General features: G+C 46.3%; 1 protein-coding gene across 8 annotated transcripts in view; it reads left to right on the top strand.

Moving 5' to 3' along the window:
• The window catches only part of CEP290 (centrosomal protein 290), a 70,784-nt gene that overhangs the window by 20,418 nt on the left and 27,899 nt on the right, over window positions 1-22,467 (top strand). For all 8 annotated transcript variants that reach the window (XM_068142797.1, XM_068142796.1, XM_068142794.1 and 5 more), the window contains 16 exons: window positions 921-1,070; window positions 1,673-1,788; window positions 2,244-2,346; window positions 4,113-4,343; window positions 5,311-5,484; window positions 6,523-6,634; window positions 7,417-7,622; window positions 8,175-8,326; window positions 9,397-9,508; window positions 10,747-11,202; window positions 12,069-12,233; window positions 12,667-12,774; window positions 12,862-12,996; window positions 13,686-13,952; window positions 15,911-16,009; window positions 17,133-17,332. In XM_068142797.1, the coding sequence (XP_067998898.1) occupies window positions 921-1,070; window positions 1,673-1,788; window positions 2,244-2,346; window positions 4,113-4,343; window positions 5,311-5,484; window positions 6,523-6,634; window positions 7,417-7,622; window positions 8,175-8,326; window positions 9,397-9,508; window positions 10,747-11,202; window positions 12,069-12,233; window positions 12,667-12,774; window positions 12,862-12,996; window positions 13,686-13,952; window positions 15,911-16,009; window positions 17,133-17,332 (2,786 nt within the window). The remainder of the gene's footprint in view (window positions 1-920; window positions 1,071-1,672; window positions 1,789-2,243; window positions 2,347-4,112; window positions 4,344-5,310; window positions 5,485-6,522; window positions 6,635-7,416; window positions 7,623-8,174; window positions 8,327-9,396; window positions 9,509-10,746; window positions 11,203-12,068; window positions 12,234-12,666; window positions 12,775-12,861; window positions 12,997-13,685; window positions 13,953-15,910; window positions 16,010-17,132; window positions 17,333-22,467) is intronic.

Raw genomic sequence — 22,467 nt, 5'->3', positions numbered from 1 at the left:
ACAAAGCTGAGTGCTGGGTTCTGCTCTTGGGTCACAACAACCCCCTGAACACTGCAGGCTTTGAGCTGAGTGCCTAGAATTATGACAGGACAAGGGGGAATGGTTTGAAGCTGAGGGGGAGTAGGTTTAGACTGGATCTTAGGAAGAAGTTCTTCACTAACAGGCTGCCCAAGGAGGCTGTGGATGCCTCCTCCCTGGAGGTGTTCAGTGTGAAGTTGGATGAGTTCTTGAGCAACTTGGTCTAGCTGAGAGGTGTCCCTGCCCATAGGAGGGAGGTTGGAGTAGATGATCTCCAGGATCCCTTCCAATCTAAGCCATTCTATGATTCTGTGATCTTAGAGAAGCAGAGAGCTTTTGAGAAGTTAAATAGAAGGGCAAAGGCTTGTTTAGAATAACCTACCAAATTGTAACTGCCATGATTCTTTCCAAAACCTCATCTTTTTAAAAGGAATACTTTAGGATACAAGTCCAAGTCAATTAGGTTGTTAATAACAAACCAGTGTGGCACAGGAAAAACAATTTATTTGCATAGAGTCATAGAATCAGCAAAGGTTGATCATCAAAGAGATCCTCAAGTCCAACCTATTAACTAATACCTAACACCTCATAGAATGGCTTGGGTTGAAAGGGACCTCCAAAAGTCACCTAGTCCAACCCCCCTGCAGTGAGCAGGGGCATCCTCCACTAGGTCAGGTTGCTCAGAGCCTTTGTCAAACCTGACCTTAAATATCCCCAGGGATGGGGCCTCAGCTACTTCCACAGGCAACCTGTTCCAGTGTTCCACCATCCTCGTGGTGCAGGACTTGTTCCTAGCAGCCATTAGTTGTTGGGTCTTTTACATTTAATTTAATTCCATTTTAATTGAACAGGAAGAGCTACTTCTTTATGATTTTGTTGGTTTGTTTGTTTCTTTTCTTTAGATTAAACAACTGACCCATGAAATCAGCTCATTACGTCAGACAGAAGGTGCCAGTGCTGCCTTCCAAACAGTGAATCTCCCAGAGGGAATGGCTCCTTCAAGTCTCAATGTCATTAATTCCCTGAATGAATATCTAATCCATCTTGTACAGGTAACTCATTTCACAGAATCACACAGCAACATTCAGGTTGGAAAAGGCCCTCAGGATCACTAAGTCCAGCCCAGAACACTGCTCTACAAGGGTCACCCCTAAACCATAGCCCCAAGCACCACATCCAAGCCACCTTGAAAGACATTCAGGGTTGGTGACTCCATCACCCCCCTGGGCAGCCCATTCCAATGGGCAATCACTCTCTCTGTATAGAACTTCTTCCTAACATCCAGCCTAAACCTCCCCAGGCACAGCTTGAGACTATGTCCTCTTATTCTGGTGCTGCTTGCCTGGGAAAAGAGACCAACCCCCACCTGGCTACAACCTCCCTTCAGGTAGTTGTAGAGAGCAAGAAGGTCTCCCCTGAGCCTCCTATTCTCCAGGCTAAGCAACCCCAGCTCCCTCAGCCTCTCCTCACAGAGCTTTTGCTTCAGACCTCTCCCCAGCTTTGTTGCCCTCCTCTGCAGCCTGCCCTCTCTCATGAAAGCATCTCCCTGGAAAACCCAAGGGATTTCAATTAATCCTTTCACATTTGATACCTGTTTCTTTTTGTGTTTAAAATATGTATTAATCAGTCTATTCATTTGGCAAATAATCATTAGGAACTGGAAAATAAAGAGCAGTTACTGCAGCAATTTGAAGAGGCAGTAGAAGGCTACAAGAGAAAACTTGCAGTGATTCGTCATCAGCAAGGCTTGCTGTATAAAGAATATCAAAGGTATTGTTCCCTTCTCTGAGTTACGGAAGTTCAACCATCTAAATGGGTAGGAACTTTGAATATAAGCTTTACTGCTGTTTGGTTAGTGTCCTAAAATCTGCTGCTCTTGGATAGGTACTCCATCTATCATAGAATCATAGAGTGGTAGAGGTTGGAAGGGAGCTTGAGAAATTATCCAGCCTCACCCCCTCCCAAAGCAGGATCAGCTAGGGCAGGTCACACAGGAGCATACCCAGGTGGGTTCTGAATGCCATTGACCTTCTGGGCTGCAAGTGCCCATTGCTGGCTCATGTCCTGCTTCTCCTCCACCAGCACCCCCAAGTCCTTTCCTGCTCTCAACCTCATCATCCCCCAGCCAGGACTGACATCCAGGAATGCCCCAACCCAGATGCAGGAGCTTGCACTTTGTCTTATTCCCTCATTCTATATGAAAATATCTAATTACTGTGTTTTAGTCAAAAGGAAAGCTGGCAGAAGGAATCAGAAAAGCTGAAAGAGGAAAAGAAAAAGCTAGAAGAGCAAAAAGAACAGGATGCTGCCAAACTAAAGGCATATTCTGTAAGTAATTCTGTTGCTTTCATGTTTCAGAGAGACTTTTAAGGCACAGAACTGAGGGGTTTATAAAATATTATAAAATATTAAAAGCTGGGAAATATGTTGCTGAATTCAAATCAGAAGAGAATTGATTGATTGATTGATTGATTGAGTTCTTAATGGAATGTAACTAACAGTTTGCATCCACACATAGATGCATGGACTTTGGATTGGGATCAGGTGAATATTTTCACATTCAACATTGCTCTGAATTAATGACTGTGAATGATCAATGAAAATGTGCCAGGGGAGGCTTAGGTTGGAGAGTGGGAAAAATTTCTTTGCTGCAAGAGTGGTCAGGGATTGGCAGAGACTACCCAGGGAGGTGGTGGAGTCCACATCCCTGGGAGGTGTTCCTGTGGCCATGGCACTTGGGGCCATGATTTGGCCATGGAAGTGTTGGGTTGATGGTTGCACTTGATAATCTTAGAGTTCTTTTCCAACCTTCATGATTCTATGATTCCAAGATGTGGTGGGTTGAAATTCCCCTCCCTCCAACATTAACTTTGCCAGACCAGCTCAGCTGGAAGCAACTTGAAGATGTATTTACAGGCAAAACTACAATCTACAATGGAATGCAATGAATGTGTACAAAACGTCCAGGATTGACATACATTTACAATTGACAAACAACACAAAAATCCCTCTGGTCAGAGGCCAGGGAAACTGTCCCTCTGATCCCCACCACCCTCTGCCCAAAAGGGAGCAAGGAGCAGAGAGAAAGCAGTGGTTAGACTGACCCAAAAGTCATAGCATCATAGAATCAATAAGGTTGGAAAAGACCTCAGAGATCATCAAGTCCAACCTATCACCCAACACTTCCTGACAACTAAACCATGGCTCCAAGTGCCACGTCCAATCCTTTTTTGGACATCTCCAGGGATGGTGACTCCACCACCTCCCTGGGCAGCACATCCCAATGGCCAGTCTCTCTTTCTGGGAAGAACTTTCTCCTCACCTTCAGCCTTAATCTCCCCTGGTGCAGCTTGAGACTGTGTCCTCTTGTTCTGGTGCTGCTTGCCTGGGAGAAGAGACCAACCCCCACCTGGCTACAACCTCCCTTCAGGGAGTTGGAGAGAGCAATAAGATCTCCCCTGAGCCTCCTCTTCTCCAGGTTAAGCAATCCCAGCTCCCTCAGCCTCTCCTCCCAGGGCTGTGGTCCAGACCCCTCCCCAGCTTTGTTGCCCTTCTCTGGACCCATTCAAGTGTCTCAATGTCCTTCTTAAATTGAGGAGCCCAGAACTGGACACAGGACTCAAAGTGTGGCCTAACCAGTGCTGAGCGCAGGGGTTGGATGACCTCCCTCCTCCTGCTGGCCACACTATTTCTGATGCAGGCTAAGATGCCATTTGCCTTCTTGGCCAGCTGGGCACACTGCTGGCTCATGTTCAGCTGCTGTCAGTCAGTACCCCCAGGTCCCTTTCTGCCTGGCTGCTCTCCAAAATAAGGCAGCCAAGGTCAGCAAAAGCAGATTAATCTCTCCCGAGTGACGTGAGCAGAGAAGAGAAGCCCCCAGAAGAAGAAAGTCTGGTTTGGTACAGCCAGTCTTGTAGCAGATAATTTCTCCAATGAAACTGTTTGGAATTATCTTTAGTTTTCCTTTTTACACCCAATTGTGGTTTGTTTGTATTTTGCTGCTCTTCTGCTCAAGACCTGTAACAAACCTTTAAAGGCCTAGCCTAAACCTCCCCCACCAGAGTCTGACTTACAAACCAAAATGTCTTTCACAGAATTTACTCAGTGCACTTCAGCTGGATCCTGATGAAACAAAGAAAGTCCTGGCAGAAACTAACAGGAAGATAACTGTTCTGCAAGTTAATGAGAGGTCCCTGACCAGGAGGTACACCACTGTGCTTGAAGCAGAAAGGCATCTCCGGAAGGAAAACGAGAAACTCAAGGCTGAGATAACCCAAATGGAGGCTGCAGTTATGGGCAGGATTGGGAACCTGCAGCGATTCAAGGTATAGTTTATAGCAGCAACCTGCTGCCTTTGTGTTTCCACAGGCTGGCAATCAATACAGCTGGGTTAGTGTTTTTTTAATGGAAACAGGACTAATTTCTTCAATTTGTTACCTAAATGCTTGTTAAATGCTGGGAGAAATTCTGTCCAAATATTCTGTATTCAAATAAGTATCTCAGAGGCTGGCTTCAGTCCATTTTGGGACTTGAATACTGGGTTCAGTTTGGGGCCACTCACTCCAAGAAGGACCTTGAGGGGCTGGAGCCTGTCCAGAGAAGGGCAACAAAGCTGGGGAAGGGTCTGGAGAGCAGGGCTGGGGAGAAGCAGCTGAGGGAACTAGGGGTGTTTAGTGTGGGGAAGAGGAGGCTGAGGGGAGACCTCATTGCTCTCTACAGCTCCCAGAGAGGATGTTGGAGCATGGTGGAGGTTGGTTTCTTTCCTATTACAACTGATATGAAAACAGGGAATGCCATCAAGTTACACCAGGGGAGGTTTAGGTTGGACATTAGGAGTCCAGAGGGGAGCCACAAAGATGATCCAAGGGATGGAGCACCTCTGCTATGAGGAGAGGCTGAGGGAGCTGGGGTGTTCAGCCTAGAGAAGACTCCAGGGGGACCTTCTAGCAGTCTCTCAGTACCTGAAGGAATCCTACAGGAAGGCTGGGGAGAGACTTTTCATAAGGGTGCCTAGCAGTAGGACAAAGGGGAATGGAGTTAAGCTGAGGGAGAGTAGGTTTAGACTGGATCTTAGGAAGAAGTTCTTCAGTGGGAGGGTGGTGAGGCTCAGGGAGGCTGTGGATGCCTCCTCCCTGAGGTTGTTCAAGGCCAGGTTGGATGAGGCCTTCAGCATCTGAGTCTAATTGAGAGGTGTCCCTGCCCATGGCAGGAGGGTGGATCTCTGAGGTCCCTTCTAACCTAAGCCATTGTGTGATGCCATGAAGTAACACTTGCTGTTGATTATTTTCATAGGAAATGGCCAGCTTCAAGATTGCAGCTCTGCAAAAAGCTTTGGATGGCAGTGTCCCCCTGTCTGAGCTAGAGCTGGCTAATAAGCAGTACAATGCCCTAACTGCCAAATACAGAGACATGCTGCAAAAGGACAACTTGCTGGTCCAAAGGACGACGAATATGGATCACATGGAGGTAGTATTTGTCTTGGGTTTCAACCCTAAAGGAAGGGGAAAAACTTCTTTATACATTCAGTCTGCATTGTTGTGTTTCATTTGATGGAAAGATAGAAGGTAAGTCCCAGTGCTGGAACTGCCTGAGTTTGTGCCAGGGCTGGTTTAGGTTGGAAATGAGGAACACATTCTTTCCTGCAAGAGTGGTCAGGCAATGGAACAGGCTGCTCCTGGAGTCCCCATCCCTGGAGGCATTCATGAAATGCACGGACATGGCACTCTAGGGTATGGTTTAATGGCCATGGTGGTCATAGGCTGAAGGTTGGACTTGGTGATCTTAAAGGACTCCTCCAAACAGAACATTTCTATGATTGTATGAGATGTTGGAGTCAGTCTTGCTGGCAAATTGTCATAGAATTGTAGAATGGTTTGGGTGGGAAGGGTCCTTCAAGACCATCCAGTTCCAACCACCCTGCCATGGGCAGGGACATCTTCTACCAGCCCAAGTTGCTCAAGGCCTCATCCAACCTAGCCTTGAACACCTCTGGGGAGGGGACATCCACAGCCTCTCTCTGGGCAACCTGTTCCAGTGTCTCTCCACCCTCACTGGAAAGCATTTCTTCCTAATCTCCACTCTCCATCTCCTTTCTTCCAGTTTCAATCCATCCCCCCCTTGTCTTACCACTCCAAGCCCTGTTAAAACAACCTTCCTTTCCCATTCTTAATGACGTATTTAATTAATGAGATATTTAGTGGGACAAAAAGAGACTTTTAAATTTCAATTGCATTTGATTTTCCTTTCATTTTAATTCTGAACACTGGAGGAGCCACAGTCAGTGATGATCAACATTCATGGTGAGACACCATGGCACTAAGATACAACACAGAGAGGCAAGAGTAGCATTTTTACATTTAAGAGGAAACTTTGAGCCTTTCTGTTGTCATGTGTGTAGATTATGGGGTGTGCACAGGTATGTGTAGTTGAAATGTTAAGTTAAATGCTCATTTCAAACATCAACTCTGCTGCAGTTAAATAGTTCCTTGTCCTCTTGTCACCCAGCGTGAGAACGAGTCCTTGAGGTCGCAGATGAACTCATTGAGTAAGGAGCTGGAGATCACAAAGGAGAAGCTTCACACTGTGGAACAGGCTTGGGAGCAGATGGCTAAACTGGGCAAGTATGGAAGTTCTGTTACAGCATGAAAAATCAGATGGTATGTCCTGTGGAAAAGTAACCACAGAATCATTAGGGTTGGAAAAGACCTCTGAGATGATCTTGGAGGCCTTTTCCAAGCCAAACAGTTCCATGATTCTGTGGTGTTGTATTTAAATTAGATACTTCTCTGGTATGTAATAAGGCAAGATAAGCACACCTTCAGGCTGGCAGTTGAATATAGATAAGTGTTCTGTATATATGTTTATATATACACACACAAATTATAGAATGGCTTAAGTTGGAATGGACCTCAGAAATCATCTACTCCAACCTCTCTGCCATGGGCAGGGACAACTGTCAGCTAGACTCAGCTGCTCAAAGCCTCATCCAACCTGGATTTGAACAACTCAAGGGAGGAGGCATCCACAGCCTCCCTGGGCAACCTATTCCAAAGTCTCACCACCCTCATACTGAAAAACATGTTCCAAGAATCCAGTCTCAACCTACTCTCCCTCAGCCTCAAACCACTCCCCCTTGTCCTGTCTCTAGACACCCTTAAGAAAAGTCCCTCTGCAGCTTTCCTGTAGCTTCCCTTCAGGTATTGCAAGGCAGCTAGAAGATCACCCTAGAGTCTTCTCTTCTCCAGGCTGAACAACCCCAGAAAAGTAATAGTGGAACTCTGATGAAGTCACCCAAGAAAGATAAAGCAAAACTCAGGTTCTGTTTCATGGTGCAGGCAGTTTTCACAGTCAACCAGGTTATGTGTGCCATGATTGACATACCTTTCTATTTTGATGTAGGGGGTGACAATGCCATGGACAAGGCCACAAAAGCAATAACCAACAGTGAGATTTTGTCCATATCAAAGAAGATCACAATGCTGGAAATGAAGGAGCTGAACGAAAGGCAGAGAGCAGAACACTCCCAGCGCATGTATGAGCACCTGGGCAAGACTGTGAAACAGCTGGAGGAACGTAATCTTGACTTGGAAACCAAGTTTGCTGAGGTAAAGCTGTGGAGATTTCATTTGCCACATCTTCCAAGCCCATTTGTGGGTGCTGCAAGCAGGGCATTTAAAGAGGGAGGAAGGAGATTGGGTTCTGACCAAAGCTGAATAATTTTTGTTGGGGGTTGGTCTCTTCTCCCAGGCAACCTGTGGCAGAATGAGAGAACACAGCCTCAAGGTGCACCAGGGGAGGTTTAGGCTGGATGTTAGGAAGAAATTCTTCACAGAAAGAGTAATTGGCTGTTGGAATGGGCTGCCCAGGGAGGTGGTGGAGCCACCATCACTGGAAGTGTTTAAAAAGAGCCTGGATGAAGCAATTAGTGCCATGGTTAGTTGATTAGATGGTATTGGGTGATAGGTTGGATTTGATGATCTTGAAGGTCTTTTCCAACCTGATTAATTCTGTATTGTAGTGACTTAAAATGGTACTTTTGGAGGTGCTTTTTGACTTTGCAGGCTTGGGAGCAGTTGTTTGCTTAGGACACCATTTGGTTTGGGTTTGCTTTTGTGGTTTATTGTGGGTTTGGTTTGTTGTGTTTCCCTTTTTTTAAGCTCACCAAAATCAACCTGGAGGCACAGAAAGTGGAGCAAGAATTGAGAGATGAACTGTCCAAGAGTGTGAGTAAGGCAGTAAGTGATGCAGACAAGCAAAAAATCATGGAGCTGGAGAAGCATGAGATGGAGCTCAAGGTTGAAGTGTCAAAGTAAGTGCTGAAGTGGCAGGTTTCTGGTGCAGCATGTTTGGAAGCCTGCAAAACAATTAGGCTTCTTAGGCTTATGGAATACTACTACTTAGATATGACCTAGCACCTGATTCATCTTTTTTTTTTGTCATATATGCCAAATTTGGAATTGAAATTGGAAAATGAAGCTTTTTTTTTTTAGTTCATGGCCATAAAGAAAGTAATTTGCTTATTGTGATTTGAACAAGGAATTGAAGTGCTGGCCTGGATAGATGTGGGTGAGTGTGCTCTGAAATACTTACTGTTAGGGTTTTATAAACAACCTGATTAAAGTTGGTGGTGTTTCTGTGCCACAGCCTCCTTTAAATGCCTGGAAATCTCAGGTCTTGCTTTCAGAGGCTTCGATAGCTCAAGGATTAAACTGCAGGGAGGGAACTGTTACTGACTTAAAATTGTGAGATGGGCTTTGGATGCATAAATTGAAAAGCCAACCTTTTTGCATCTGCTGAGAGGGACATTTGTCTTTGAGTAACTAATGTAAATCCTGCTGTGTTCCTGGAACAGCAGCAACTCTGAGGATGTTTTCAGTGAGAATGAGGAATTAGATTTGAAGAAGCAGAGAAGGGAATTGAGGATGAAACATTGGGAGCATTTATCGTAGAGTCACAGAATGGTTTGGGTTGGAAGGGACCTCAGAGATCATCTCTTCCAACATCCTGCATGAGGGTACTGCTGGCTCCTGTTGAGCTTCTCCTCAATCAACACCCCCAAGTCTCTCTTTCTCCTACAGTTTACTAAATGTCCTAAAGTGGGAGAGAAATAGGGGATGGAGATGCTTAGCTCTAGTAGAAACCATGGCGTTGTGTTCCTGGAGTCAGTTACTGCTATCAGACCTGTAGGTAACTTGCAGGAAGATGTCCTGTGAAGACTTTGAGAGGCAGTGTCGAAGAATTGCCATAACAAGGACCCTGAAGAGTGGAGAAGAGTTTGCTGAAAAGAGAAACGGTGTCAAATATAATCAACATCTTGTCTTAGTCTGGTAAGATACTCAGTGGTGGGGGGTGACACAATACTCTTGTTTTCTCTGCAAGGTTAAGAGAACTCTCTGATATAGCCAAAATGCAAGTGGAAGCTCTGGAGGCACGCCAGCAGCACAGAGAGAAGGAAGTGGAATCTCTTAGAATGCAAATTTTGGACTACCAGGTAAAATCCAGGCACTATTAAACAGCATTTTGGATTATGTTGGGGTTTTTGCTTTTGTTCCCTGGGGTGAAAAGAAATCATTTTACTTGGAATTAGGGAATTACAAAAGCATTTCAGAAGGATCTTAGCAAGCTGGTCCTTGTGAGCACACCCTTTGACGAGTTTTATATGACATCATTATCCCCTTCTCCGTTTCTTCCATTCCTGTCTGTACAGCTCTTGCAGATCCTGAGCTTTTTTCTGTTACTTAGGCAATATTTGTTCCTATTTTGTTCATAGCTCATGGTCAAATATCAGGAAATTCTGATTATCTTTGACAAGGCTTGTACATTTTGAAGACCTGCAGTAGACCTTACATGGCTTTGTTACTAGCAGAAAGAATCTCTTGGGATACTGGCTGGGTGCAGAGTGGGGTGGAAGCAGCTCTGGAGAAAGAGACTTGGGGTTGTTGATTGATGAGAAGCTCAACAGGAGCCAGCAGTGCCCTCATGCAATCCAGAAAGCAAATTGTGTCCTGGGCTCCATCAAGAGGAGTGTGGCCAGCAGGGCAAGAGAGGGGATCCTGCCCCTTGACTCTGCTCTGCTGACACCTCGCCTCCAATCCTGCCTCCAGTTCTGGGGTCCCCATCAGAAGGAGGACATGAAATCATTGGAGTCAATCCAGAGTGCCACAAATGTGATCCAAAAGCTGGAACGTCTGTGCTCTAAGGATAGGCTGAGGGAGCTGGGGTTGTCTTGGGGGACCTTAGAGCAGCTTTCCAATAGCTGAAGGGATCCTACAGGAAGGCTGCAGAGGGACTTTTCATAAGGGTGTTGAGCAGCAGGACAAGGGGGAATGGTTTTAAGCTGAGGGAGAGTAGGTTTAGGGTGGGGTTTTGGAAGCTCTTCAGTGCAAGGGTGGTGACACTCTGGAATAGGTTCCCCAGGGAGGTTGTGGCTGCCCCTTCCCTGTGGGTGTTCAAGCCCAGGATGGATGAGGCCTTTAGCTACCAAGTCTCATTTGGGAGGCCATGGCAGGGAGGTTGAAATAGATGATCTCTGAGGTCCCTTCCCACCTAGGCCATTCTATGATTTACAAAAACAATGCATAAATAAAAACCCTAATGTTCAAAAGATGTTCATGGTTCCATGCACAATGCATGCATGTATATCAAACAAAGAGATGTTCCTGTGGACATGCACAGAGCATGACCATGTTCCAAGTGACAAATCCATTTGTTCTGTGAACTTCTTCTCAGGCACAGTCTGATGAAAAAGCAACAACTGCAAAACTGCATCAACATATCCTAGCCCTCCAAAGTAGTGAATCTATTGCTGCAGGCAAAGTGGGGACACTCCAACTGAAACTCCAGAAGATGGAGATCCATAACCTACGTTTAGAGCAGAAGCTTGATGAGAGGGAGCAAGCCTTGTACTTTGCCAGACTGGAAGGAAGGAACAGGGCCAAATATCTCCAGCAGACAGTTCAGGCTCTGAGGCGACAGTTCAGCGGCGCTTTGCCTTTAGCACAGCAGGAGAAGTTCTCTAAAACAATGATTCAGCTGCAGAATGACAAGTTGAAGGTGCTGGAAGAAGTTCAGCAGGCCCAAGAGGAGCGAAGGAACGCAGAAAACAGAGCACTGGAGCTGGAGTTAAAACTGAAAGGCTTGGAAGAATTAGTCAGTGCACTGAAGGATACAAGAGGAGCTCAAAAGGTTTGCTGCTTTGTGGCTGGGAATTAGCTTTCCGGGGAGGGTGGGGAGGCACTGGAACAGGTTGCTCAGGGGCAGGTTGTGGATGTGGCCTTCCTGGAGGTGTTCAAGGCCAGGTTGAATGAGGTCTTGAGCAACCTGGACTGGTGGGAGGTGTCCCTACCCATGGAATAGGACTTGGAACCAGATGATTTTCAAGGTCCTTGCCAATTGAAACCATTCTATGATGCCACTTCTCTCAGTGCTGGGGGAAATCTGTTGCCTCTCCAGTTGTCTGCTGGACTTTTCAGACATTCCTCTTGCAGTTCCATACTCTTGCAAGGCCTCCTCACTCCAGAGAAGGGAAAAAGCTTTAAAAGGCAGAATATCTTTGTTCTATTGGTCTGAGAAATGACAAACTGCCTCAAAGGCAAAGTGTAGCTGCTGAGGAATGGCTGAGGGAGCTGTGGTTGTTCAAACTGGAGAAGAAGAGGCTGAGAGGAGACCTCACTGCTCTCTACAACTACTTGAAAGGAGGTTGCAGTGAGGTGGGGGTTGGTCTCTTCTCCCTGGTCGCAGGTGATAGAAGGAGAGGAAATGGCCTGAAATTGTGCCAGGGGAGATCTAGGTTGGAGATTAGGAACAATTTCTTTGCTGCAAGAGTGGTCAGGGATTAGCACAGGCTGCCCAGGGAGGTGGTGGAGTCCCTACCCATGGAGAATCCTGTGGCCATGGCACTTGGGGATGTGGTTTGATGGCCATGGTGGGGTTGGATTGATGGTTGGACTCTATGATCTTGGAGGTCTTTTCCAACCCAAACAATTCTGTGGTTCCTTCTAGATGGCCTGTGGCCTTGGCAAATGATCTTTCTGTATGTCATTCACTTGTAGGTGATTGAGTGGCATATGAAGATGGAGGAACTCCGTCTGCAGGAGCTTAAACTCAACCGAGAGGTAGTCAAGCAGAAGGAAGAGGTGAAGTACTTGCATAACATCATCTCTGAATATGAGAGTACAATCACTAATCTGGAAGAAGAAATTGTGCAGCAGAACAAGGTGTGTCTTTCTGCATGCTGGTAGGGAATTAGGAGCTTTGGTTTGACATGAGGCTAAACTTCTCTACCAAAAAGGTTCTCAAAGGCTGGAACGGGGAAGTGGTTGAATCAGCATTCCTGGAGGTATCTAAAAGCCATCTGGATATGGTGCTCAAGGAGATGGTGTTGTAGTGGCCCTGGTAGGGTTGGACTTGCTGATCTAAGAGGTCTTTCCCAACCATAGTGATTCTGTGAAGCAGCCTGTCCTTTATTTCACTGCTTCTCAAAAGGAAGGTCCTTCCCAGTAAGTTTTTGACATAGACATTTGTTTCTTGGCTCCATAATTCTTTTTAATGTCACTTTTGAGTCTTTTATACTTGTGTATCTTCCTCTTTTTTTTGCTGTTTAAGTTGGGTATAAACTTCCCAAATACCTTCTTCAAACATGTGTTGCAGTTCCATGAAGAAAGGCAGATGGCTTGGGACCAGAGGGAGGTGGAACTCCAGCGCCAGCTAGATCTGCATGAGCAGCAGCAGCATGAAATGCTGAGCACAGCTCTGAAGGTACTTGGTCTGAACTAACCAAAGACAGGCTCAGCAGCACCCTTTTCAGAGCTGTTAGGTCACCTGAATATGAATTTTTCTCTGCAGTTAGAAGAGGCTACAGGATCAGTTCCAGACCCTGCTTTGCCACTCTCCCAACAGCTTGAGTTGGCTTTAAGAAAGATTCAAGAACATACTCGAACAATCCTGGAAACCAGGGCAGCCTGCAGATCACTGGAAGAGGTAACTCAGTGTATCAGTTAGCAGAAAGGGACAAAGTTTGTGTTTCTGTGCACTTCAGGGTTTTGTATGGAGTGAATATCCTTTTATAAATGTCCCTCCCTTAGAAGTATTTAACACAGATAAAATGTCAATAATAGAATCACAGTTTGCTGATGGCACCAAGCTGTGTGGTGCACTAGACTCACTTAAGGGCAGGGATCCATCCAGAAGGATCTTGACAGACTTGAGAAGTGGGCCAGTGACAGCTGCACGAGGTTCAACAAGTCAAAGTGCAAGGTCCTGCAGCTGGGTCAGGCCAGCCCCAAGCACACCTCCAGGCTGGGAGCAGAGTGGGTTGAGAGTAGCTCTGAAGAAAGAGACTTGGGGATGTTGATTGAGGAGAAGCTCCTCAGGAGCCAGCAGTGCCCTCCTGCAGCCCAGAAGGCAGCTGTGTGCTGGGCTGCAGCCAGAGGAGTGTGGGCAGCAGGGCAAGAGAGGATTCTGCCCCTTGACTCTGCTCTGCTGAGATCCTGGTGAGAGTCTGGAACAGGCTACCCAGGGAGGTTGCAGATTTATGTTTGTATGTCCACTTAGATACATTTTTGTAATGGAATGGGTTTAGTGTAGACTATGAAATTCTCCTTAAAAGGTAAGAACTTTTTGCAGTGTGGGAACTCTGAAAGTGCAAAAATTTGCCTTTTTTGTTGCAGAAACTAAAAGAGAAGGAAACTGCTCTGTGGAAGGCTGAGCAGAATGTTTTATCCAGAGACAAAGTTATAAATGAACTAAGGCTTCGAATACCTGCAGCATCAGAGAGAGAGAAAATGCTGGCTGAGCTGGGGAAACCAGAAGATGATTCAGAGTACCATCAGGCCATGAGAAGTGCTCATCAAGTCATTGCAAGCCTGCAAGCAAGATTAAATCACAAGGATGAAGTGTTGAAGAAATACCAATGTATGCTTGCTAAAGCAAGAGAGGTACTGAGTCCCTTCATGCACAAACTTTCTCCCATGTTTAAGTTGGGTTTGGTGCTTGTTTAGCCCTCCCTGAAGGTGTTCAAGGCCAGGCTGGATGAGGCCTTGAGCAATCTGGGCTAGGAGGAGATGTCCCTGCCTATGGCAGGGGATTGGAACTGGGTGATTTTTCAGGTCCCTTCCAACCCAAATCAGTTTGTGAAATCCTCACAAGTTTCTAGCCTCAGAGGTAGCTGAATACAGAAAGTTTGTTAATTTGTTTGATGTAGAAAGTTCATGTAGAATTATTTTAACTCTCAATAGGATGCTTGCTCAGTCCAAAGGTGATGCACATGATGTCTGTCTGGGAATCAGCAGTGTGACAGGAGCAGTTTATGATTTGGCTGTGAGGAGTGAGCTCAGTCCATTGTGTATTCACAGATTGCACTGGGTTGGAAGGGACCCTCAAAAGTCATCTTGTCCAACCCCCCTGCAGTCAGCAGGGACACCTCCAACCAGATCAGGCTGCCCAGGGCCACATCAAGTCTGAAATTGAATGTCTTCAGGGACAGGTCCTTAACCATATCTCTGGGCAACCTGTTCCAGTATTTCACCACTCTCATTGTGCAGAACTTCCTCCTGATGTCCAGCCTGCATCTCATAGTATAGTATAGAATCAGTCAGGGTTGGAAGGGACCACAAGGATCATCTAGTTCCAATCCCCCTGCCATGGGCAGGGACACCCCACACTACATCAGGCTGCCCAGAGCCTCATCCAGCCTGGCCTTAAACACCTCCAGGGGCAGGGCCCCAACCACCTCCTTGGACAACCCATTCCAGGGCTTCACCACTCTCATGGGGAAGAACTTCCTCCTCACCTCCAGCCTGAATCTCCCCACCTCCAGCTTCATTCCATTCCCCCTAGTCCTATCACTCCCTAAGATCCTGAGCAGTCCCTCCCCAGCCTTCTTGTAGCCCCCTTCAGATACTGGAAGGCCACAATTAGGTCACCTCGGAGCCTTCTCTTCTGCAGACTGAACAGCCCCAACTCCTTCAGTCTGTCCTCACAGCAGAGGTGCTCCAGCCCTCTGCTCATCCTCGTGGCCCTTCTCTGGACATATTCCAGCACCTCCAGATTGCTCTGGTAATAGGGGCTGCAGTTTCAACTCCAGTTTCAAACCATTGCCCCTCATCCTATTACCACAAGCCCTTCTGAACAGTCCCTCCCCAGGCTTCCTGTAGGTCCCCTCCAGATATTAAAATGCAGCTCTAAGGTGTCCCTGGAGCCTTCTTTTCTCTCCAGGCTGAACAGCCCCAACTCATTCAACCTGTCCCTTTAGGGGAGGTGCTCCAGCCCTACAATTCATACATTAGGAGAAGGTTGTTGGGGGGTTGGGTTTGGGGTTTTTCTTGGTGTTCAAAATATTTTTAAAGTAAAATTTTAAAAAATCACTGATTATAGCAAGAAGAGAATAATTTGGACATCTGCTGGAACTGGAGGAAAACTTAGCTTGAAACTGCAATGGTAGGTTGGGGCATTTCCCTATAGTGATAAAAGTGATTGAAAATTAAAACAATCAGTTAAAAAATTAACATTGCCAAAACGGGAGGGGGAAAAAATGGCAACCAGCACCAGAACAAGAGGACACAGCCTCAAGCTGTGCCAGGGGAAGTTTAGGCTGGAGGTGAGGAGAAAGTTCTTCCCAGGGAGAGTTGTTAGCCATTGGAATGTGCTGCCCAGGGAGGTGGTGGAGTCCCCATCCCTGGAGGTGTTCAAAAAGGGATTGGATGTGGCACTTGAAGCCATGGTTTAGTAGTCATGAGGTGTTGGGTGACAGGTTGGACTCGATGATCTCTGAGGTCTCTTCTAACCTTATTGATTCTGTGAATCTATGAAAAATCCTGAGCAGCCAACACGAAGTTGCTGTTTCTTGGGCTCTTGGAAGTGTGCATCTGTAAAGCTCTGATCTAATTTTTAACAGGAACAAGAGGAACTAACAAAGAAGCATGAGGAAGAACTCAGTGCTCTCTACCAGAAGTTACATTCACATGCTGACAATTCCTTTCATAAATTCAAAGAGGTGAGTTTGGGGTAGCTGTGGGATCGGGGAAGCTTTTTCCCAAACTCTTGCTGAGAAGAAGAGGAAGTCAACAGGAATCAATAAATGATGGCAAGGAAGGCACCTGGGTGGTTGACAGAGGATTTCTGGACCATTCCTGAGAGAAGTCACAAGAGTAAGGATTAGAACTCAAGTGTAAAATAGCCCCAAAGTTATTTGGATTAAAGCTGGGGCTCAGTGTGCAGGAGCATTTTTAATTCAGGGAGGCTTCTAGGAGGGAGAGCAATATTTGGGGCTTTGTTCTTGTCATTCCATCTCTGGCTATGTCAAACTAAAGCATTTAAACCTAAATTTACTCTTTGTACATTATCATACAGTGAAACCTGGGCTGAACCTGGTTACTCTGTGCTGCACCAGGCTCCTTTCATAGAATCATAGAATTGTTTGGGTTGGAAAAAGACCTCCAAGATCATTGAGTCCAACCATCTATCCAACCCTACCATGGCCATTGAATCATGTCCCCAAGTGCCATGGCCACACATTTCTTGAACACTTCTAGGGATGATGACTCCACCACCTCCCTGGGCAGCCTGTGCCAATCCGTGACCACTCTTGCAGCAAATAATAGTTTCCTCAGCTCCAAGCTAACCCTCCCCTGGCACAATTTCAGGCCATTTCCTCTCACTTTATCACCTGAGACTAGGGAGAAGAGACCAACCCCCACCTGGCTTCTACCTCCTCTCAGGGAGTTGCAGAGAGCAATGAGATCTGCCCTCAGCCTCCTTTTCTCCTGGCTCAACACCCCCAGTTCCCTCAGCTGCTCCTCCCCAGCCCTGTTCTCCAGACCCTTCCCCAGCTTTATTGCCCTTCTCTGGACACAGGCAGCCTCTCAATACCCTTCTTGGAGTGAGGGGCCCAGAACTGAACCCTGGATCAAAGTGTGGCCTCAGCAGTGCTGTGTACGGCGGGGGGCACAATTGCTGCCCTGGTCCTGCTGGCCACACTACTCCTGAGCCAGGCCAGGATGCATGGAAGATATTAATGCTTGATTATATTCAAGACTGAGTTTGAAGCACATCAGTCATGCTTACCTTTGGGATTTAAAGCTTCAAATGTATCCACATGCATTTGTTCTGTCTCACAGGAGTTAGCACAAAAGGCTTCTTTAGCACTTTCCAACAGCCACCATCTCCTGCGTTTAGCTGAGATGGAGCAGACTGTGGCAGAACAGGACAGTGCTCTTGCTTCACTTGTTGAGAAACTGAAGAAAACCTCAGCTGCTTTGGAGAAGCAAAAAGAAATCACTGTCATGAAAAGCAAAGAGTTTGAGATCATCAAAGCCCGGTAAGTTTTCAGCCTGTTAAGGTAAGTCACGAGCGGGTTGGGTCAGGTCACTTCTGTATCGCTGCTACAGCACTGGTCTGGCAGCATGAACTGAAAGGGTTGCTCTGCTGCTTCATTCTGTATCAGTTTCAATCTTCAGCCCTTCATCAGGGCTCAGATACAAAAACTGTGGCTCGGAAAAATGCCTTTGTGACATTCATGGTTTCATAGAATGGGTTGGGTTGGAAGGGACTTTCAAGATCATCCAGTTCCAAACCCCTGCCATGGGCAGGGACACCTCTCACCAGCCCAGGGTGCTCAAGACCTCATGCAACCTCTTTTCTCTTTCTCTTTTCCTTTCTCACTTCTCTTTCTCTTTTATTTCTCTTCCTCTTTCTGTTTTCTCTGTTTTCTCCTTCTGTTTTATCTGTTTTCTATTTCTTTATTCTTGCTTTCTCTTTTCTCCCTCCCTTCCAACTCTTTGTTCCCGCTCTTTTATTCTATCTGTCTTCCTGCTCTTTGTTCCCCCTCTTTGTTCCCCCTCTTTGTTCCCCCTCTTTGTTCCCCCTCTTTGTTCCCCCCTTTGTTCCCCCCCTTTGTTCCCCCCTTTGTTCCCCCCCTTTGTTCCCCCCCTTTGTTCCCCCCCCCCCTTTGTTCCCCCCCCTCTTTGTTGCTCCCCCTCTTTGTTGCTCCCCCTCTTTGTTGCTCCCCCTCTTTGTTGCTCCCCCTCTTTGTTGTTCCCCCTCTTTGTTGTTCCCCCTCTTTGTTCCCCCTCTTTTATTCCCTGTCTTCCCGCTCTTTATTCCTGCTCTTTTTTACTGCTCTTTTTTACCGCGCTTTATTCCCGCTCTTTATTCCCGCTCTTTTATTCCTGTGTCTTCCCGCTCTTTTTTACCGCTCTTTATTCCCGCTCTTTAGTTCCCTCTGCCTTCCTGCTCTTTATTCCCGCTCTTTTTTATTGCTCTTTATTCCTGCTCTTTTCCCCTCACTCTTCCCGCTCTTTTTTACCGCTCTTTTTTACCGCTCTTTTTTACCGCTCTTTTTTACTGCTTTTTTTATCTTTATTCCCGCTCTTTTTTACCACTCTTTTTTACCGCTCTTTATTCCCACTCTTTTATTCCTCTGTCTTCCCGCTCTTTTTACCACTCTTTTTTACTGCCCTTTTATTCCCTGTCTTCCCGCTCTTTATTCCTGCTCTTTTATTCCTGTGTCTTCCCGCTCTTTTTTCCCGCTCTTTTTTACTGCTCTTTTATTCCCTGTCTTCCTGCTATTTATTCCCGCCCTTTTATTCCCTGTCTTCCCGCTCTTTATTCCCGCTCTTTTATTCCTCTGTCTTCCCGCTCTTTTTTACCGCTCTTTATTCCCGCTCTTTTATCCTGCTCTTTTATTACCTGTCTTCCCGCTCTTTATTCCCGCTCTTTATTCCCGCTCTTTATTCCCGCTCTTTTATTCCTCTGTCTTCCCCCTCTTTTTTACCGCTCTTTATTCCCGCTCTTTTATCCCACTCTTTTTCCCTCACTCTTCCCGCTCTTTATTCCCGCTCTTTTTTCCCGCTCTTTTATTCCCTGTCTTCCCGCTCTTTATTGCCGCTCTTTTTTACCTCTCTTTATTCCCGCTCTTTTATCCCGCTCTTTTATTACCTGTCTTCCCGCTCTTTATTCCCGCTCTTTTTTACCGCTCTTTATTCCCGCTCTTTTTCCCTCACTCTTCCCGCTCTTTTTTCCCGTTCTTTTATTCCCTGTCTTCCCGCTCTTTATTCCCGCTCTTTATTCCCGCTATTTTTCCCTCACTCTTCCCGCTCTTTATTCCCGCTCTTTATTCCCTCTCTATATTCCCGCTCTTTTATTCCCTGTCTTCCCGCTCTTTATTCCCGCTCTTTTCTACCGCTCTTTTCTACCGCTCTTTATTCCCGCTCTTTTATCCTGCTCTTTATTCCCGCTCTTTATTCCCGCTTTTTATTCCTCTGTCTTCCCGCCCTTTTTTACCGCTCTTTATTCCCGCTCTTTTATCCCGCTCTTTTATTCCCTGTCTTCCCGCTCTTTATTCCCGCTCTTTTTCCCCCACTCTTCCTGCTCTTTATTCCCGCTCTTTTTTCCCGCTCTTTTATTCCCTGTCGTCCCGCTCTTTATTCCCGCTCTTTATTCCCGCTCTTTTTCCCTCACTCTTCCCGCTCTTTATTCCCGCTCTTTATTCCCGCTCTTTTATTCCCGCTCTTTTTCGCTCACTCTTCCCGCACTTTATTCCCGCTCTTTATTCCCGCTCTTTTATTCCTCTGTCTTCCCCCTCTTTTTTACCGCTCTTTATTCCCGCTCTTTTTTCCCGCTCTTTGATTCCCTGTCTTCCCGCTCTTTATTCCCGCTCTTTTTTCCCGCTCTTTTTCCCTCACTCTTCCTGCTCTTTATTCCCCCTCTTTATTCCCCCTCTTTATTCCCGCTCTTTTTCCCTCACTCTTCCCGCTCTTTATTCCCACTCTTTATTCCTGCTCTTTTATCCCGCTCTTTTATTACCTGTCTTCCCGCTCTTTATTGCCGCTCTTTTTTAGAGCTCTTTATTCCCGCTCTTTTATCCCACTCTTTTTCCCTCACTCTTCCCGCTCTTTATTCCCGCTCTTTATTCCCGCTCTTTTTTCCCGCTCTTTTATTCCCTGTCTTCCCGCTCTTTATTCCCGCTCTTTATTCCCGCTTTTTATTCCCTCTCTTTTTTGCCGCTCTTTTTTACCGCTCTTTATTCCCGCTCTTTTTTCCCGCTCTTTGATTCCCGCTCTTTTTTCCCGCTCTTTTATTCCCTCTCTTCCCGCTCTTTATTCCCGCTCTTTTTTACCGCTCTTTATTCCCGCTCTTTTTCCCTCACTCTTCCCGCTCTTTATTCCCGCTCTTTATTCCCGCTCTTTTATTCCCTGTCTTCCCGCTCTTTATTGCCGCTCTTTCTTACCGCTCTTTATTCCCGCTCTTTTTTCCCGCTCTTTTATTCCCTGTCTTCCCGCTCTTTATTCCCGCTCTTTATTCCCGCTCTTTATTCCTCTGTCTTCCCGTCCTTTTTTCCCGCTCTTTATTCCCGCTCTTTTATTCCCTGTCTTCCCGCTCTTTATTGCCGCTCTTTTTTACCGCTCTTTATTCCCGCTCTTTTATCCCGCTCTTTTATTCCCTGTCTTCCTGCTCTTTATTCACGCTCTTTTTTCCCGCTCTTTTTCCCTCACTCTTCCCGCTCTTTATTCCCGCTCTTTATTCCCGCTCTTTTTCCCTCACTCTTCCCGCTCTTTATTCCCGCTCTTTATTCCCGCTCTTTATTCCTGCTCTTTTATCCCGCTCTTTTATTACCTGTCTTCCCGCTCTTTATTGCCGCTCTTTTTTACCGCTCTTTATTCCCGCTCTTTTATCCCGCTCTTTTTCCCTCACTCTTCCCGCTCTTTTTTCCCGCTCTTTTATTCCCTGTCTTCCCGCTCTTTATTCCCGCTCTTTATTCCCGCTTTTTATTCCCTCTCTTTTTTGCCGCTCTTTTTTACCGCTCTTTATTCCCGCTCTTTTTTCCCGCTCTTTTATTCCCTGTCTTCCCGCTCTTTATTCCCGCTCTTTATTCCCGCTCTTTTTCCCGCTTTTTTATTCCCTCTCTTCCCGCTCTTTATTCCCGCTCTTTTTTACCGCTCTTTATTCCCGCTCTTTTTCCCTCACTCTTCCCGCTCTTTATTCCCGCTCTTTATTCCCGCTCTTTATTCCCGCTCTTTTTTCCCCGCTCTTTTATTCCCTGTCTTCCCGCTCTTTATTGCCGCTCTTTTTTACCGCTCTTTATTCCCGCTCTTTTATCCCGCTCTTTTTCCCTCATTCTTCCCGCTCTTTATTACCGCTCTTTTTTCCCCGCTCTTTTTTACCGCTCTTTATTGCCGCTCTTTTTTACCGCTCTTTATTCCCGCTCTTTTATCCCGCTCTTTTATTCCCTGTCTTCCTGCTCTTTATTGCCGCTCTTTTTTACCGCTCTTTATTCCCGCTCTTTTATCCCGCTCTTTTTCCCTCACTCTTCCCGCTCTTTATTCCCGCTCTTTTTTCCCGCTCTTTATTCCCGCTCTTTTATCCCGCTCTTTTTCCCTCAGTCTTCTCGCTCTTTATTCCCGCTCTTTCTTCCCGCTCTTTTTTACCGCTCTTTTATTCCCTGTCTTCCCGCTCTTTATTGCCGCTCTTTTTTACCGCTCTTTATTCCCGCTCTTTTATTCCCTCTCTTCCCGCTCTTTATTCCCGCTCTTTTATTCCTCTGTCTTCCTGCTCTTTTTTCCCGCTCTTTTATTCCCTGTCTTCCCGCTCTTTATTCCCGCTCTTTTTTACCGCTCTTTATTCCCGCTCTTTATTCCCGCTCTTTATACCCGCTCTTTTTCCCTCACTCTTCCCGCTCTTTATTCCCGCTCTTTATTCCTGCTCTTTTATCCCGCTCTTTTATTACCTGTCTTCCCGCTCTTGATTCCCGCTCTTTATTCCCGCTCTTTATTCCCGCTCTTTTTTCCCGCTCTTTTATTCCCTGTCTTCCTGCTCTTTATTCCCGCTCTTTATTCCCACTTTTTATTCCCTCTCTTTTTTGCCGCTCTTTATTCCCGCTCTTTTTTCCCGCTCTTTGATTCCCTGTCTTCCCGCTCTTTATTCCCGCTCTTTATTCCCGCTCTTTTTTCCCGCTCTTTTATTTTCTCTCTTCCCGCTCTTTATTCCCGCTCTTTTTTCCCGCTCTTTTATTCCCTCTCTTCCCGCTCTTTATTCCCGCTCTTTATTCCCGCTCTTTTTTACCGCTCTTTATTCCCGCACTTTTTCCCTCACTCTTCCCGCTCTTTATTCCCGCTCTTTATTCCCGCTCTTTTATTCCGTGTCTTCCCGCTCTTTATTGCCGCTCTTTTTTAACGCTCTTTATTCCCGCTCTTTTATCCCGCTCTTTTTTACCGCTCTTTATTCCCGCTCTTTATTCCCGCTCTTTTTTCCCCGCTCTTTTTTACCGCTCTTTATTCCCGCTCTTTTTTCCCACTCTTTTATTCCTCTGTCTTCCCGCCCTTTTTTACCGCTCTTTATTCCCGCTCTTTTGTCCCGCTCTTTTATTGCCTGTCTTCCCGCTCTTTATTCCCGCTTTTTTTTACCGCTCTTTATTCCCGCTCTTTTTCCCTCACTCTTCCCGCTCTTTATTCCCGG

The sequence above is a fragment of the Melanerpes formicivorus genome, unplaced genomic scaffold (genome assembly GCF_026170545.1).
Source record: "Melanerpes formicivorus ecotype bairdi unplaced genomic scaffold, bMelFor1.0.p_v2 SCAF_8, whole genome shotgun sequence".
Taxonomy (NCBI): Eukaryota; Metazoa; Chordata; class Aves; order Piciformes; family Picidae; genus Melanerpes; species Melanerpes formicivorus.
Note: the sequence above shows the minus strand (reverse complement) of the source record. Positions and strands in the feature narration are given on the sequence as shown.